This window comes from Barbus barbus (assembly GCF_936440315.1).
Source record: "Barbus barbus genome assembly, chromosome: 12".
NCBI lineage: Eukaryota > Metazoa > Chordata > Actinopteri > Cypriniformes > Cyprinidae > Barbus > Barbus barbus.
In genome coordinates, this window is record NC_136740.1 from 28,677,136 (window position 1) to 28,696,756 (window position 19,621).

A 19,621-nucleotide genomic window follows, 5' to 3' on the forward strand; every position below is an offset into this window, starting at 1 on the left:
TCTATTTGCATATATAGTGGCCACAAAAAGTATTTACACAAGGTTAAGTCACAATTAAAATGTCTAAATTTATATAGAAAATATCAAGAAATGTATGAATAATTCTCGATAAGGAATAATTCTGGCTCAGAGAAAATGCACTGATATTCAGACATTATTTTGAGCAAAAATACTATTTCTTGATGAGGGAAATGAACAAACATTCAAACAGAAAAACAGTCTAATCTTTGAAGTGATCTTTTACCATCAAATGTTCTCATGTAAACTAGTTTTTGGTCACATTAAACATCTTTGTAGGGTTTTTATATTTGTCTGTTGTATTTGTATTGTGGTCTGAACTGTGTTTAAGCTCACTGGTGCTGTTTTGTTCATGATTAGCGTTGAATCTGTACTTGTATCCGAATGGTCGCAGGTGATGTGTGAAAGACTCCAGCCTGTACATGTAATGAAACGAGATCACTAAATCTGCACAGTAGTCAGCAGAAAGACAAAAATCAGTAAACAACATTATGTTTTGAGTAATCTCAGACGATGCAAAAGGGTCATAATGCACAAGTCAAACTATAATGTACACAATTCCTATATACTGTACATATGACTTATTTTTAATATTTACGTTATTTTAATATTATTGTGATATTATAATGCTGAGCAAAGAAGTATTTTTACTTTTTTACTTAAAAAAAAAAACAGAAAAACATTTGTTTTGATTGTCGCTGTAAAATGTAGTTCTGACTAACTGAAATTATAGTTTAAAATAATAAAATTAGAAACGATATATTTACATTTAAAAATCAGTCATTTTAATTTTGTAAGTGTTTATGCGGTATCAAAAAAACCAAAAGGACTTTAAATTTCAACATGAAACAATTTATGCAAACTATTTTCTGTAAAATGATGTATTTCTGAGTGAAAATTTCAGAGTTGTCTATTCAACAAGAATAAAATGTAGGGTGGGATTTTATCAAACTGGATAAAACATGTTTTCTGATGGAAGTATCTGTATGTTTGGATAGATTGAAACTGAATTTTACATTAAATATTCAACATATTGGTAAATCATATTGGACTTGATTCACTGATTATGTTTTATTTGTACATTTTCTGATTTCATTTGAATAATTTTTTTTGTCATTTGTATTATTATTATTTATATATATATATATATATATACACACACACACACACACACACACACACACACACACACACACCGATCAAAGTACAAAAAAGTACTTTGGACCACTGAGCAACAGTCCAGTGCTGCTTCTCTGTAGCCCAGGTCAGGCGCTTCTGCCGCTGTTTCTGGTTCAAAAGTGGCTTGACCTGGGGAATGCGGCACCTGTAGCCCATTTCCTGCACACACCTGTACACGGTGGCTCTGGATGTTTGAATGTCACATTTTATTATTGGGTGATTCAACACATAGATGTTTTACCAGCTAAGAAGTTCAGCACTTTTAGAGTTCATCCCACTCATTGATGTGAGCATAAGTATTGGGACAGTTGAACATAAGGCAGATATAAACGATTAAAAGCCATTATTTAGTTGCAGATCCCTTGCACACAATAACAGCAGTGAGTCTGTGCCCCATAGACATCACCAGACTCTTGGTCTCATCCTTTGAAATACTTTTCCCAGCCTTTAATGCAGCCAATTCCAATTGTTGCTTGTTTTGGGGAGTTTCTGCCTTTACTCTCCTCTTCAGCTGGTGAAATTCATGCTCAATCGGATTTAAATCTGGATATTGACTTGAGCAATCTGAGACTTTCCATTTCTTTGCCCTTATAAATTCCTTGACTGAACTGGCAGGGTGTTTTGGGTCATTGTCCTGATGCAATATGAAGCACTTCCCAATGAATCTGGTGGCATTTTCTTGAATATTGGTAGGCAAGATGGTTTTGTACCCTTCCAAATTCATTCTGCTACTGTCATCATATATTAAGTCATCAGTAAAGTTGAGAGGGCCTGTTCCAGAGACAGCCATGCATGCCCATGCCATGACACCACCTCCACCATGCTTTACAGATGAGGCTGTATGCTTGCGATCATTACAGTTGCCTTTTTTCTCCATATTTTTGTTTTCCCATCACTTAGATAAAGGTTCATCTTTGTCTCATCGGCCCATAAACACAGTTCCAAAACTCTTCTGGCTCACCTTTGTGCTTTTTTGCAAACTCTAATCTTGCCTTTCTATTTTTGGTGCTGGTCAGAGGTTTGCATCTTGCTGTGTAGCATCTGTAATTCTGTGTCAAAGTCTCCTGAGGACAGTAGATTGTCAGAGCATCACCCCAGCTTTCTGGAAGTTGTTGGTGATTTTACAGACACGTCTGCCAGGATTCATTTTCACAGCTTTTATGATTTGTCTGTCATCAACTACTGTTGTTTTCTCAGCCGATCAGGTCGTTGTTGGTTGCTGGTGTTGCTGGTGGTTTCCAAACTCTTGATTTCTCCATGCTCTTTGTTTTTGCTAGAGCTCTAACTGACTTCCTCTTTTCTTTTAGCATCCAAATTGCTTGCTTTTCTCTCAAAGTCAGCTCCCTCGTCTTCATCCTGGTTTGTGTGTCATCATCGAATGCAAGATTCAGAATGCAGAAGTAATGGATATAACTGATACGACACATTCCCTGCTTTTAATATCTGAAGAATGAATGCAACAGGACACAGCTGATCACTTAGAAAGACTTGTGAGGCAACTGCTCCAATACTTATGCTCACATCAGATAGAGGGATGAAACTCTAAAAGTGCTGAACTTCTTAGCTGGTAAAACATCTGTGTGTTGAATCACCCAATAATAAAATGTGACATTCTGTAGTTTTGTCTCATATTCATCTTTTAATCATAAATATCATCAGATCTTTCTCCTATAGAGAACATTTGGTGCATCATTAAATGAAAAATACGTCAAAGACGACCACAAACTCTTCAGCAGCTGGAAACCTTTCTCAGTTTAAACATTTGTTATGCATGTTCTATTGTGAATAAAATATTGGCTCATGTGATTTGAAATTATTTTAGTTTTCATTTTATTCAAATTTAAAAAAACGTATATATATACACACACACACACACACACACAATTAAACTAAATATATTTCAAGTTAAACTTAATTAAAAAATAAATATTCCATTTGTCAACCAGCTGAATTTTTTTTTGCTGTTTATTTTAGTTAATATTGATTTTAATTTTAGTTAATATAATAACTGTATGTTATATAATAACTATGTTTCTGATTCACAGTATCAGCAGCTTTTAATCATAATATTGCATAATTACGTTTATTTAAAAAGAAACGGGGGATAATATTTAGTAATTTCACACAGCCTAATGCTAATAATAATACTTAATAATATCAAACTTTTTTTTTTTTCAAATTTAACTCAAAATGCATCAAATAAATCTCCAGTTCATTCCTGTTGAATGTCTTAGCAACAGTGACCAAAGGCGGAGCATAGGCTTAACTGACCCACACATATTTTCAATGAGAAACTGGCACTCACCCGACTGGGTTTTAGTAACTGTAGCCCCAGACCTGTTTTCCATTCTCCGGGGGAATGAGGTGATTTTCCGGTCTAAAGGGATTAAATGTTTCCTGTTGATTCGGATCTCTTGAATCCCCGGCCTTCACTCCCATGGTCTCCATGCACCTGCCCAAGGCCATGTCCTCCACGGAGCTGAAATGCTCGCACTGTCCCATACTGAAGCCTTGCACAAATCTCCTGAGGGCCTCTCGGCTCAGAACGTACCCGGCTCCTCCGCTCATGTAACCCTGAGGGATGAACAGCCGGAACCTGTGGCCGAAGTAAATGGGCTTCTCTGTGTCATGCTGGGAGAGCAGGTATCTCAGGTTTTCCACCACCACAAATGCGTCGTCGTCGGCTTTGAGGAACCAGTCGGCGTGCTGGAGGTGATGGGCATGGATGTACTGAAAGGCCTGGATGGTCTTCCAGTACAGCTATGATCGGCCCTCGCTGACGTTCAGCCCCACGCTGGGGAAGTCGGAGCTCTGTGAGCTCATGTACAGAACCTGGTTACAGTGTTTAGCCCAGGTGGCACGAATATGCTGGAGCTTTTTCAAAAGATTTTCAGGCCTCGTCATGATCCAGCACAACACACGCACACGGGAAAACAGGGACTGTGCCAGCTCATCTAGGACATTAAAGCAAAACATGCACTAGCACTCAAAACGTTTGGGCTTTCACTTTATTGAACGGACACTATCATTCAAAACGTTTGAGGTCAGCCAGATTTATCTTTCTTTTTTATTTTTATTTTAAGAAAATTAATACTTTTATTCAGCAAAAATGCATTAAATTGATCAAAAGCCACAGGAAAGACTTTTAACACAAATACATTAAATTTTAATAGATATTTAAATAGAAAACAGTTATTTAAAATTGTAATAATCTTTTATAATATTACTGTTTGTTAATTTTGATCAGTTAAACAGCCTTGGTGAACAGATGTTTCCTTGCAAAAACATTCAAACATTTTACTGACCCCAAACTTTTAAACAGTTCTGTGTGTTTTTTTGTATTTATTATATATGACCCTGACCCACAAAACCAGCCATAAGTAGCACGTGTATATTTGTAGCAATAGCTAATAATACACTGTGTGGGTCAAAATTATCGATTTTTCTTTTATTCTAAAAATCATTAGGATAGTAAAGATCATGTTCCATATAGATATTTTGTCAATTTCCTACCGTAAATATATCGAAACTAAATTTTTGATTAGTAATATGCATTGCTAAGAACTTCATTCGGACAACTTTAAAGGCAATTTTCTCAATGTTTAGATGTTTTGCAACCTCAGATTTTCAAATATAGCGGTTTCACAACCAAATATTATCCTGTACTTACAAACCATACATCAAAGGAAAGCATATTTATTCAGCTTTCATGGTTTGGTGATCCTGGGTCACATATTACAAATCACACAGAATTTATTTACAAAATTAAAAACTAAATTCTATTTTTTAATTCTGTTTTTAAATCTTTTAAAACAATCAGCATATAGGAAAAATAATTGTAATACAAATTGAAGATTGGTTGTCCAAACTTCCGACTGATATTGTAAATACTAAGCAAATATGATGCAAAATATGACAATTAAAAGAGATAAGTAATAAAGAACATACCATTCTTTTTCCACACATGGCTCTTGGCTTGAGAGGACAGGTAATGTGGAAATGCTAGTAGGTCAAATCTAACAATCATGAGTTGCTGAACAAAGACAAATCCAAGGAATATTCCACACAATAGAAATATGTGCCGAGACACCTGAAAAAAAAGGATATGCAATATATCCATAAATAACTGAAAAAATAGGAAAATATTATTCCTTTACAGAAAAATGTGACTTACCATATCGGTGCAGTTCAGGTCATATTTTGGTTTATTTTTCAGCAAATTAAAATGACGTCTTAAATTTTGAATCAAAGAAAGTGACTGCTCTCTGCTGAGGTTCAGGTGTTTGTCTCAACACTGTGATAACCGTCAACCACACCTTTTTTATTGGAAGTCGTCACATACAACTTTTATTTGCTGTAACTGACATCACAGGCCTCAATTGTCTTGATAGCGGTTCCATAAACCTAAACCTTCATGCATGAGTTATTCAATTAATAAAAGCTATTTTTACTCTTTTTACAAAACAAGAATATAATCATTCCCAATGTTTTTGTTTCTCAAAATTATGTAGTGAATTTCACAATATCAAAATTTTGACAAAACAAGAATTTTCTGTTCTATTGTGTGCAGCCATCATAGGAAGTGCAATTATTTCAATTACAGAACACAGTACCTGTTATAATGCTTCGTTTTATACAAGATCACCAAAAGAAGTCAAGTGTGGAAACTACTGTAGCTGGGCAAGAATGATCTCGGTGTGACTCAGATAATGTGTCACAGTGGGTCGGTCCTCAAAATCAGGGACTTAAAGCTCCTTGAAAGTGAAAAGCACTCAAGAATGAAGATCAAGATTTGCTGGTCCTCCTTCCATTTGAAGTTAAGAAGCTATAGGAGATTTGTCTAATTGCGCATAATTGTCACACAGAAGAAAAAAAAAACTTCACATGAAACCTCTTCGTGAAGGCATTTAGACAGAGACTTACTAAAGAGCTCCATGTGAAACAACTCCTAAATCTACTAAGCTGCCTACATAGACAGCTGCCTTCTAAGCCAACATCAGGATTTAGACTTACAGATACTTCTCAGTATTTTTACTGAGATCTTTGGATTGCATTATGGGATTTCTTTCTTCACAAATGAGAGCGAAAAGAAGATACAGTATCTTAGAAAACATCATAATTCCTACCTTTTGGACCAGATTTTGCATTGATGCCTTAAAATGCTGCTTAAATATGCAGCTTACTAGGTTTGTGACAGAGTGAGTGATTTAGTAAACACAGCTAGTAATGCAAATAAATTAAGTAAGACTGATGTGTATCTCTCAAGACAATTTATTTGGAAAAGATCTGTCAATTTCTGTGTGATTATGTGACTGTCTAATCTCATTTGTCAACTGTTGTTTATAAATGCTAATGTCAGATAGCATTTATAAACAAAAATACTTTTCAAAAATGAGCAACGTGAGGGAATACTAAAAGTGATCATAAAATCATTCAAATAAAAAACAAGTGATTCTGAATGAGGGAAAATGCAGAGTAATGCTGTAAAAAATATTTCTGCTGAATTTATTTATAAAACACTAGAAAGGAGTACATAATAATGTAACCCGGATTAGTCTTTGGATCTGGATTGCGTCCTTCAAAGAGTCCAAAGTAAAGGACAGAATTGGTTCCACTCATGTCCAGCTGTGAGGGGAACAAAATGTTTTAAATCATTACCACATCATGCAGCTAAAAACAAACACAATTTTGAAGGTGCATCAAGAAATGACATGCTCCTGGCTACATTGTTAAAAATAAAGCTTCCAACTGAGGGTTTAGAAGAACCACTTATGTTTCCCCAAAAGCTTTCAGTAAACAGTGCTTAAAAGAATCACTTTTAGTGTCAATAATATTTAAATAATCTGAAGAACCCGTTTCCACTATAAAGTGCAATGGAAAGGTTCCATGTTTGCTCTTCATGGGATCATCAATGCCAATAAAGAATAAAGAAATGTATTTTTAAGAGAGCATGTCAGAATCAAATATTGCTTTACTACTAACTGATTGGTGCACAGGACATGTATGCAACATTTTTGTCCCACGATTTTATCATTCTGTTTTGCTGTACCTGGGAAGTGATGTCGGTCCTCCATGGATCCACCTGGAGCCCGTCGCACCAGCCTGCGCGGCCGTACAACCAGGTCCCGTGTTCATTGGGCACTGCTCCTTCAGACACCCGCATGGCACAGCCCAGAGGTGATCCTGCACGGATATGCACATCTGTTTCTCTCACTGGCTCACATTTCTTTGATGTCATAAAACGTTATCTAGTTCACCCATTCTGTCACCCTGGTCCCACTGACCAGCTGACACAAAAATGAGGGTGTTAATCAATGTCATAAAATGTCATCAAGTCCACTATCCTGTCACCCTGGTGCTACTAACCAGCTGAATCAAACACAAGGGTGTTATTGATGGATCTGTTGATCAGGAAATTATGTGATGTCACACAAAATTCACCGCAGAAGTTCTCGTCAGACCCATGAGCCGTGATAACAGCATATAACTCCACCTGCCACACAAAAATACACATTCAGCTCACGGAAGGTTTTTAATTCTCCAGAAATATTACATATTACAAAAATAAATAAAATAAGAATAAGAATGAATGAAGCATTATAGGAAAATAATATTCAAAATATTAAAAAATATATTATTATAATTTTTGTATTATTATTATCAGTATTGTTACTTACTAGTACTATTCCAGCGCACACGTAAAAACACATTCATTTCATGGAAAGTTTTTACTTATACATAAACGTTATATGCAAAAAAATTTAAATAAATCATATTATCATATTAATACGATTTTTAAAGATTTTTGAAAACACATTCAATCCATGGAAAGTTTTTACTTATTCAGAAATGTTATATGCAAATAAATTGATTAATTACTTACAAAATAAATAACTTGTATTAAAATAAAAAATAATAATAAAATATTAAAAAAAGATTTTATTATAATTTTTTGCGTTACTTTTGTTATTATTAGTATTATTTATAGTACTATTCCAGCACACATGTAAAAAAAAAACATATTTAATTTAAGATATTTATTTTATATTTAAAATTATATTTAATTACAAATTATGATTTTTTTTTTTTTTTATAAAAAATGTATTAAAATAGATTTAGTATATTATTTGGTCACCAAGGCTGATATATTGTCTGACATTTGGCAGTTTTTAATGAAATATTATGTTTTTCTGTTTGGCCAATGTGTTCTTTTATCTTTTATTTTGACTGGGATTCTGACTTTTAGATGATTTAAATGCTATTCTTTTTACTATTTCACCAATAATAACAGGTTTGGATTTATCACCTTCTTTGTTGAAGCTGGGAGACTGAACTTGATCTCTTGGTATCTGCTGTTATAGTCCTTGTCAAACGTCCCCCCAGGGAAGAGTGACATTACCTTGAAAGGGTACAGTCTGTCTGAGTAATTACCTGCGAAAACAACGTCAGATGATGTCAACATCCATAACAGACGTCCTCATCCTGCTGAAATCTATTTGACTTGCTTTATTACTACAGAAACTGGAGTTGCATTGATGCATTTTGGGAAACAGCCAAGCCCCTAAATGCACTTCCAAGAAAAGCATATTTATGGTGTTCTGCAAGTGCACTAAAATAGAGCTAGTGTTTATATAGATTTATGACTCATTGTAAATTTTATTGTAACACTGAGGCGACTACAAATTATAAGTGTGTAGGAAGCGTCAGTAACAGACTCGAAGAAGCTCTCTGTAAGTTGCATGAAGTGGAATTTTTCAGAAGAGATAATGAAGAGCCTTCTGTAGAGTGAACTATACATGATATTCCACTTCACTTTTCCAAAACTGGAGACAACTCATTTTGTTCCTTTGAGTATGACTCGACAGAGCACGTGTGGGTGAGCAATAGCATTCACAGCTGCACGCAGTAAATCAGTCACTGATATGTTCTTTCCACAAAAATGTTGGTGTTTATGCAAAAAAACATTCTTTTCCAAAATCTAGTGTCCACTGCCTACATGCATCCCTTCTAAAACAGCATCCTTACTAAAACAGAACCTCACATTTAGAATGCACTATATAGGCAGCAACTCGGTGTCATGCAAATAGCGCAGGTGGTCCCAAATTCTGTACAGTTTCCGTACACACAACTAAACATATCTGACATGAAAAATCATGTGCACAATATTTACAAGCTTTTTGAAACACTCAAGCATTATTTGCATATACAGTACAGTGTGCCTAAAACGCATGATAATCACAACAGATAACAAAATATCAAAGCAAAAAATACAGTACAAACAGTAATATTGTGAAATATTATTCCAATTTAAAAAAAATATATATGAACATTTTAAAAAATAATTATTTCAGAATTTTCAGCATCATTACTCCAGTCTTCAGTAGGGGTGGAACGGAACCGTACAGTTCTCCACACACGGTTCGGCACGCGCTAGGACCACGGTTCAACTTAAATCTGACAACGCATCTGCAATATGGTTTGTAATAACACGTAAAAAAAAAAAAAAAAAAAACAGGGTTCGGCTAATGTATGCTTCTGTTGATGGATGCACATTCTGGCTTCCCAGTACATTACAACAACAGCGTTGAAGAAAAGTGGAAAAAAGTGGACAAACCATTCACTCTTGTTCAATGCAAGTGCCGTATGCTGGAATATGAGCAGTCAACACCCGGGTGCTGGTAGCGTGCGCACAGGTGAGATCTGAACAGCACACGTTGATATCTGTATTTAAACTAAACTCATGTAAGCTTTGCCAGTTTAAACATTTAAGAGCCAGAGGATGCGAGCTTGCGTGCGCAGTGAGAAGATTTGTGTGGATACTGTGATACTTTTTGTTTTTTTAGGATTCTTTAATTAATACAAAGTTGCAAAATACAGTAGAAACAGAAATGTTTTGTAATATTATAATGATCATTTAATGTGCCCTTGCTATATAAAAGTGTTAATGTCTTAAGAAATCAATAAAAATAGTTCTGACCTGTCTGGTTGCTGTTACTAAAGCGTAGATTGAGAGATGTCATCCATGGCATGGCCCATGGCACAGTCTTCATGGTGAAGACACATTTCTTGTCATTTAGCAGGGAAATCAAAGGAGAAACATCCGTCAGCCAATGACCTATGCCTCTATAAAGAAAGTCACAAACAGTTTCTACCATCAGCAACAAACTGTAACACACTGTCTAAAGGCCAGTTCTCATCAAGAACAATTACTATAAAGATAACTATAAGGACAACTACATTAGTGTCCCCACCAATGCACAATAACGTTCCGGATATTATAAGTGCAAACTGCAGGTTTGTCGTCTGCCACCTTAAATGCTCAAGCTCTTTGAAGCAGGTGGATTGGTGATTGTCTGTCAATGTTTTTAGCATTCATCAGCTGGAAAAATGGTTCTGAAATCATTCCAATGATATGGTTCCTCTGTTGTGGTGTGGACTCTGCTATTCTTTTAAATATAGAATGACATTTAAAACTAAATCTCTATCATTATTTTTAACATCCTTGGTGTGAATAGGCCTTAAGGCTAATTTCTAATGTCCACAATGACGATGATGGAAAAATAGCAACAATTCAGTTAAACCGAATGATCATGTACTGTACCTGCGGAAGGCTGTTATCCAGCGCCCGAGCTCCAGGTTGCAGTATGGGCTGGTGCGATCGCAGCATACGTACAGCTGTACGGTGTGATCCCAGTGAGCACATGTCTCGTCCCTGCGGCCGGGACAGGACAAGGAGGCGTCCAATTCCAGAATATTATAATCCATGAAATCTACATTCAAACACAGACAGGATTAGACAAAAAAATGTCTAGCTTTGTACGATAGGCCTGCCATGGTGGATGTTACTAATGTGAAGCTCAAACCTCCAGGCATATCCACCACTGCTTGAGCTCCCGTCTCTCCCTGCATCAGATGACGATCAAACACAGGCACTATAACGGCAGGCTGTTGCAGCTGCTCCTGCAGAGCCTCGTTGAATGTGAACCTACAGAATAAAACAAATGTGAACTGGACATAAGAAAACAGGAGAATAAAAGAAGTACATTTATGATACCGTAAGCTAGTGATAATATCAGCCAGGCCAACAATTGGACAACATTTAGCAATTTTAAGATCAGAATTTGGCACATAGTAGTCAGCACCCAGTCCTCCAGATATTGCTATTGGCATTGGCCATCAGTCAGTCACTACATTCAACTTTACTTTTGACTCAATTCAAATTGTAGCAACCAACCCCGGTTTACAGTACATGCACTAAACATGAAGACAAATTGTTTTGAGTGGATTGAACACACAAATGTTTTAAACATGATAGGTAGGCTATTAGTTGTTAAGTGGATGAAATATTCACCAAACAGATATCAGATTCACCAAACAGGTGTAATTATACATTTAAGTACTGAGTAATATTAATTAACTACATGTACTTACTATATGGTTAGGGTTAGGATTAGGGTTTGGTTTAGGGATACTTGCATGTAATTATGCATCATTTATTGTTTTTATAATAGTAATTATTACATGTAACGTGTAACAAGGACACCTTAAAATAAAGTGTTACCCAGTTTTCTTACCACTGAGCCTGCCAGGCCATGAATCTAAAGGTGGGGTAGAGAAACCATCCCATCTCAGACAACACCCCCTTCTGGTTGATCGCGAAGAAAAAGTTTGGAGAAGGTGTGACCTGTAATGTCACATTCACAGGGCGCCCCTTTCTATCGAAAAAATCCATGTGTCAAAACTGATTGAAAAAACATTTGACTGATTAAAAAAAAACAAAAACATTTATAATACAGCATGTTTTATCAGCCTGTTTAAATAATACAAGCAATGCTGCAAACGTTGCAAATGCACACATAAAGGTCTTGAATATTAAATAATGAAGTGCTGGAATGTTATTATAACTCGTTTGACAACACATAACCAATCATAAACAGCCCCTGTGTTCATTTTATTAAATATTCATGGGCCGTCAATAAAATTTTCACTTGTGATTTTTCATCTGAAGGAAACTACTTTTGAAGATATTGTAAAATAACAGCAAAAACATTAATTGGATTGGTAAAAATTATGTTTTATTAATTGGCTGAAATATATTGCAGCATTTTCAATAAGTAGTGTGTTTCTATGTTGCATGTTTTTATTTCAAGTAGTTAACTTCACACATATACAAAAAAAAAAAAGAACCACTGTTATTTTAGTATTATTTTTTCATATTTATAAAGTATTTAGAATTAGCTTTTATTTTTATATTTTTAGCTTTCATTTTCATTTTTAGTCATTTTGTTATGTCCTTTTGTCATTTTTCTTAGTTTTTTATATTTCTATTTAGCCTTATTTTTATTTCAGTTTTAGTTTTATTTCGTTTTATCAACATTTCTAATATTCATTTGAGCTTTTTCATTGACTAAGATTTTCATCTAAAATGTATATTTTATTTTATTTTACTTCAGCTTTATTTCGATTAAAGAAAACTATTTCTAATACAATAAGAGCAGTGATAAGATAATTAACCCAGACTTTACTAATGTACACAGTGGAATCTCAAAATCAGAATTATTTACAAACCCGGAATAATGTGAATAAAATATAGAAATTAAATAATTTATGTTAAGAACACCTTCAAAGGTGAAAAATCCATATCTCAGTCGTGAGCTATGATGAAGATGCTCACCGCAGTGCTTGGATGACAGATGGTTCAATATGGACCATAGATGCAGGTATGTTGATGGAGGTGGAACAATCGTCTCCTAAGCAGTTCATGTCCTGTATGGGATTCCCGGGTAATGCATACACCAGCACACCAGTAGCGTTGGATTCAGCCATGTTTTTTAACTTAAACATTTAAAAACATTGAAAATCAGCCCATATCTTGTATTTTGAACCATTATCCATGTTGCCTAGCTCATGCAGCTCACCTTTGTGAAGAAAGAGCAGCCACCCTCAGATACCCACGCGACTGCACCTTTGACAGACGTCACAGGTTCACAACCATCACCTGCATCCAGCAGTCTGTAAGGATGTTTATCCCAGCGTCCATTCAGCCAGTCGTATCGGGCATTGAGACGCTTGGCGATCACCGGTGTGCTCCAATCTGCAATTCCAGAATATTTAAGAAATGACGCCCCCAAAACAAATGGAACAGAGTCATGTGACCCCATCAAGACACACTCACCTGGAGAGGAGAAAAGCACCTGAGAGAGGCCGCAGTTGTGTCCACCGCATCCCCATGAGTACAGAACTCTGGGTAACCAGTTACCCAGCGCAAACACAGGTGTAGGAGAGAAATGCAGTCTGGACATGATCTCTTTTCCTCTAACAAGACAAAAAATGGTGTTTGAATATTGCCTTAATGGTGTCATTTTTTCATACTGTGGTAATATCACACTACAGTTATGGCGCTATTTTAAAGGTAATAAAAAAAAATACTATAGTATACTATTACCATGATATCCAAACATCATATTATGACCTGGTATTTCTATACAAATAAATAAATAGTAAATAAAAATAAAAATATTTATGAATTAAAAACCTGTCTGTCTGCATCTAGTTATTTATAAATAGTAAATAAAATAAAAATATTTATGAATCAAAAACCTGTATGTCTGCACCTAGTTATTTATAAATAGTAAATAAAAATATTTATGAATTAAAAACCTGTATGTCTGCACCTAGTTATTTATAAATAGTAAATAAAAATATTTATGAATTAAAAACCTGTCTGTCTGCACCTAGTTATTTATAAATAGTAAATAAAAATATTTATGAATTAAAAACCTGTATGTCTCCACCTAGTTATTTATAAATAGTAAATAAAAATGAAAATATTTATGAATTAAAAAGCTGTCTGTCTGCATCTAGTTATTTATAAATAGTAAATAAAATAAAAAATATTTATGAATCAAAAACCTGTCTGTCTGCACCTAGTTATTTATAAATAGTAAATAAAAATATTTATGAATTAAAAACCTGTCTGTCTGCACCTAGTTATTTATAAATAGTAAATACAAATATTTATGAATTAAAAACCTGTATGTCTGCACCTAGTTATCTATAAATAGTAAATAAAAATACAAATATTTATGAATTAAAACCCTGTCTGTCTGCATCTAGTTATCTATAAATAAAAATACAAATATTTATGAATTAAAAACCTGTCTGTCTGCACCTAGTTATCTATAAATAAAAATAAAAATATTTATGAATTAAAAACCTGTCTGTCTGCATCTAGTTATCTATAAATAAAAATAAAAATATTTATGAATTAAAAACCTGTCTGTCTGCATCTAGTTATCTATAAATAAAAATAAAAATATTTATGAATTAAAAACCTGTATGTCTGCACCTAGTTATCTATAAATAGTAAATAAAAATACAAATATTTATGAATCAAAAGCCTGCCTGTCTGCACCTAGTTATCTATAAATAAAAATAAAAATATTTATGAATTAAAAACCTGTCTGTCTGCATCTAGTTATCTATAAATAAAAATAAAAATATTTATGAATTAAAAACCTGTCTGTCTGCACCTAGTTATCTATAAATAAAAATAAAAATATTTATGAATTAAAAACCTGTCTGTCTGCACCTAGTTATTTATAAATAGTAAATAAAAATATTTATGAATTAAAAACCTGTCTGTCTGCACCTAGTTATTTATAAATAGTAAATAAAAATATTTATGAATTAAAAACCTGTCTGTCTGCACCTAGTTATTTATAAATAGTAAATAAAAATATTTATGAATTAAAAACCTGTATGTCTCCACCTAGTTATTTATAAATAGTAAATAAAAATGAAAATATTTATGAATTAAAAAGCTGTCTGTCTGCATCTAGTTATTTATAAATAGTAAATACAAATATTTATGAATTAAAAACCTGTATGTCTGCACCTAGTTATCTATAAATAGTAAATAAAAATATTTATGAATTAAAAACCTGTCTGTCTGCACCTAGTTATCTATAAATAGTAAATAAAAATATTTATGAATTAAAAACCTGTCTGTCTGCATCTAGTTATCTATAAATAAAAATTAAAATATTTATGAATCAAAAACCTGTCTGTCTGCACCTAGTTATTTATAAATAGTAAATAAAAATAAAAATATTTATGAATCAAAAGCCTGCCTGTCTGCACCTAGTTATTTATAAATAGTAAATAAAAATATTTATGAATTAAAAACCTGTCTGTCTGCACCTAGTTATTTATAAATAGTAAATAAAAATATCTATGAATCAAAAACCTGTCTGTCTGCACCTAGTTATTTATAAATAGTAAATAAAAATATTTATGAATCAAAAACCTGTATGTCTGCACCTAGTTATTTATAAATAGTAAATAAAAATATCTATGAATTAAAAACCTGTCTGCATCTAGTTATCTATCAATCTACACATACACAGAAATTATTTAAATGGTTTTACAAGGTAACTAAACATATTAAAAATGAATTAAAAATATGAATAACATGTACTTATTAGTCAAAATAAATATAAATAAATGAACTTATACCTACAACGAAAAAGTAGTGAATTGTTTTTATTCTAATGTTATTATATAAATGGTTGTCTAAGGCAATTTACAAAATACTACAGTATTACCATGATGTCCAAATAAATCAATCAATAAAAAATAGAATAAAAATAAATACATAAATAAATTAATACTTTTTTAGGAATGAAAAAAAACTGGTCTGTCTGTCTGCATCTCCATTGATCTGTCTATCTATGTATCTATCACTATAATATTTGTATAATTATTGAAATGGTTCTCTAAAGTAATTTAAAGAATAGCCTACTACAGTAGTATGTTGTCCTAAATCCTAATAAACCATATGATACGCAAGCATGTTAGTACCCATGAGCTGCGGCTCTGTACACCTGCTCTCTCATCCAGAGGGCGTCCTGCAGCGCAGAGTCATCCAGGGACAGCAGCAGCACTTCAGAGTCGGACGGCAGATATTTCAGCAGGTCTGACAGGGACTCGCTCCACGTCCACAGACACTCCAGAAAGGCGGATTTATTGGTGAACGCGTGAACGATGAGCGCGCTCCTCGAGTCCTTCTGAGGAGGAGGATTGTACATAAACACTCCGTCCAGAGTCTGCACCTGGAAAGCAGGAGCGGCATCACCAGGTTCAAACCCCTCCAGACCTTCAGTGGACCTTCCTTTGTGTCTGGCGCTGCCTGCAGAGTCTACGTGCAGCAGATTATCCGAAGATTTCGCATTTCTCGGAGGAAGCGTTGCATTAACGCAGAAATGTAACGTTAACAGATACAAACAAAGCAGCAGAAATCGACAATAAAACATGGTTTTCAGTTGAGAACGGGCATTTGTTTGTTTATAAACACGTACGTGAACTGCACGCGCTCCCGAGTCTCTAACGTTACATTGTTTCACTTTTAATTCGAGTTCTTCCTCATTTAGATAAACGCGGGGGCGTGACCTACGGAGGCCTGGCAGGTTTGAGTGACACGTTCAAATAGCCAATAAGAGACGAACATACTAAATGGAATCATACGAAATAAATATTCTAAATACATTCAAACATTAGAAAGAATCAAAAACAGCAACGAATGGAAAATCTATTTAGTTTTATTTAATCTGCGAACCATTTCAATGACTTTTATTTTATGTCCATGTTGGGGCTTTCTTTATTTCTTCATATGTTATTTATACGATCATAGTACTTATTAAAATTTTGATATTTTTAGTTTTCATTGCATTTATTTTAATTTCATTTTTCATCTATTTAGCCTTCATTTATGTTTATGTCAGTTTTTTTTTATAATTTTAGTGCTTCAATTTATTTCAGCCAAGGCTTATTTTTTTCATCTATTTATATTTTATTTTATTATATTCCAACTTTATTTCAATGAACAAAACAATTTTAATAGTTTTACTTTTTACAATAACACCAATATTAGTTTTTTTTCCTTTCATCGTATCAGAAATATCATATCATGAGATATGTTTCCTTTTTCTTTCTTCCTGGGCTGCATGCACTTTCAAGTTTATTATTATGATTAATGTATTAGCAATTAATTAAATTACATGAATATCCAATAATCATATCTAATTAAGTTAGTCATTTGTATTAAAATAAATTAAATATTGATCATTAAAATTAGTAAATAGTATTTTAAAATGATATCAAATCGACAAATGAAAAAAAATAAAATATATAGATAAATAAATATATACACACATATATACATAATACACACAGACACACACATATATACATATAATACACGCAGACACACACACATATATACATATAATACACACATACACACACACAAACACACACACATATATACATATAATACACACACACACACACACATATATACATATAATACACACATACACACACACAAACACACACACATATATACATATAATACACACAGACACACACACACATATATACATATAATACACACAGACACACACATATAATACACACAGACACACACATATATACATATAATACACACACACACACACACACACACACACACACACACACACACACACACACACATATATATACATATAATACACACACACACACACACATACACATATATACATATAATACACACAGACACACACACACACATATATACATATAATACACACAGACACACACGCACACACACACACACACATATATACATATAATACACACAGACACACACACACACACACACACACACACACATATACATATAATACACACAGACACACACACATATACATACATATACATATAATACACACAGACACACACACGCATATATACATATAATACACACAGACACACACACACACACACACACACACACACACACATACATGTAGAATAGAATAGAATAGAATAGAATAGAATAGAAGGGTACAAACACAGACACATGTAGTCAAGCACCATAACATTGATTTACAGCAATCAATCATAACAACATCAGTGAAATGAAGGAAATCATGAAGTATCATGAAGGAAAGTTACTGTCTAATTCTGAGACTCCTTCAAGTATATTATGCATCTTGAGTGATGTGAACCAGAAGTGGATCAGAGGTCAAATGCAGAATGGAGAATAATGGCTGAAATTAACAGTAGATGAATCTCACAGGGATAACCCAGTGAAGCAGCAATTTTCTTTTAATAATTCATAATTGCCACCTGATTCATCATCTGCCCTTTCACCAGCCCTATTTAAACAGAGCTGCTGTTTGCACCAGATCTAAGAGGAATCATTCATTGCTGGCAATGCTCAGGTTATTTACTGCCAGTCAGAGTAAAACAGCCTGAGAGTTTGGTTTCAGAGTCAGTGCATCATGAAGATCTTCCTGCTGATTGTCCTGCTGTTCTCTGCTTTGTCAGATATTTTGTGCCAGAACGTCAGTCCTGATGAGGATAACTGGACGAGTGACAGGTATCCAGGCGAGGTTAGTGATTTCAGTCTCACATTGTTGTTCTTTTATGCCCAACTGGAATATAGAAATGGTATCATTTGCAATTTAATACACACTATTAATATTTAAAATAAAATCATTTAGCAACATTATATATGGAAAGTTTGTCAGCTGGTTGCTGAATTATTTCTATCATCTGAAGGTAAATGTGCTGGAGCCTGACTTACAGACGATGTTGGAAAGAGTCAGCCGAGCACCTGGACTACAACAGGTTTTCGGTCTAATGGGGAAACGGTCATCTGGTAAAAATATTTTACAAATTTTATTGAGATTATTTTTCCATCTCAGTTCTACATATTCAGTTGATATATATGGTATAAATACACTATATAATCTAAATGTTGCTTTCTCTTCACAGCAAAATCACAGATAACACGAAGACGTAAGTATTTTGGGGAGTTTTTCCTAATCAGGTGTACAGTACTTTGGAATAACAGGTTGTATTTAAATGTGCTTTAAAAATAAATGTCCTACATAGATTTTTTTGCATTTATTATGACTGTAGGGTGTCCTATAATCGTTGCATTTACATTGTGATGATTCAACTTCTTTTAAAAGACGAAGCGGCTGCTAATGCTGAATTGTGTGTGCATCAAATCTGATATTTGTGGTTTATCTCACAAATGACTTCCAGGGCAGAAATTCCAGACTTTTGTGGGTTTAATGGGAAAAAGGAATGTGGTTGAACCAGGTTTGTCAGTTTTCTCTTTTCTTTTTGCACACGCATACAGCTCTCACAAAATTTTTAATGACATATATTTTCTTTTAGGATCCTTCTAGGGAAAAGACGAGCGCTGTGACTTTGTTGAAGCTTTTAACATGCACCTACTTTTGGTCCAGGCTGAAACCGATAATGCTCTGTTCTGAAATAAATTAATTACAAATAAAAACAAGGTAATAGTTATTTGGGAAAATTGCATTTGTCTTATTTATATACA

The 19,621-nt window shown here is 33.8% G+C and overlaps 3 protein-coding genes across 3 annotated transcripts; 1 reads left to right on the forward strand and 2 right to left on the reverse strand.

Moving 5' to 3' along the window:
* Window positions 1-265: 265 nt before the first annotated feature.
* On the reverse strand, window positions 266-5,317 carry c1galt1b (core 1 synthase, glycoprotein-N-acetylgalactosamine 3-beta-galactosyltransferase 1b; the record flags this gene model as incomplete). The annotated part of the gene is given in 4 exon segments (XM_079431005.1): window positions 266-465; window positions 3,522-3,957; window positions 3,961-4,151; window positions 5,146-5,317. Coding segments are annotated over 4 exon segments (999 nt in total).
* A 150-nt stretch (window positions 5,318-5,467) lies between these two features.
* LOC306877669 (uncharacterized protein) lies at window positions 5,468-16,636 on the reverse strand. Its single transcript, XM_079429570.1, has 12 exons — window positions 16,060-16,636; window positions 13,373-13,512; window positions 13,116-13,291; window positions 12,872-13,032; window positions 11,772-11,912; window positions 11,061-11,182; window positions 10,799-10,967; window positions 10,175-10,320; window positions 8,504-8,628; window positions 7,564-7,690; window positions 7,247-7,380; window positions 5,468-6,822 (listed from the first exon to the last, which is right to left on the reverse strand). The coding sequence occupies exons 1-12, from the start codon at window positions 16,509-16,511 to the stop codon at window positions 6,703-6,705; spliced, it is 2,013 nt and encodes a 670-aa protein (XP_079285696.1). The 5' UTR covers window positions 16,512-16,636; the 3' UTR covers window positions 5,468-6,702.
* Window positions 16,637-18,545: 1,909 nt separating this feature from the next.
* Window positions 18,546-19,463, forward strand: LOC306878582 (protachykinin; the record flags this gene model as incomplete). Its single annotated transcript, XM_079431006.1, has 5 exons — window positions 18,546-18,656; window positions 18,826-18,925; window positions 19,042-19,065; window positions 19,318-19,374; window positions 19,453-19,463. 5 exons carry the CDS (start codon window positions 18,546-18,548, stop codon window positions 19,461-19,463), a joined length of 303 nt encoding a protein of 100 aa, XP_079287132.1.
* Between the last annotated feature and the right edge of the window lie 158 nt (window positions 19,464-19,621).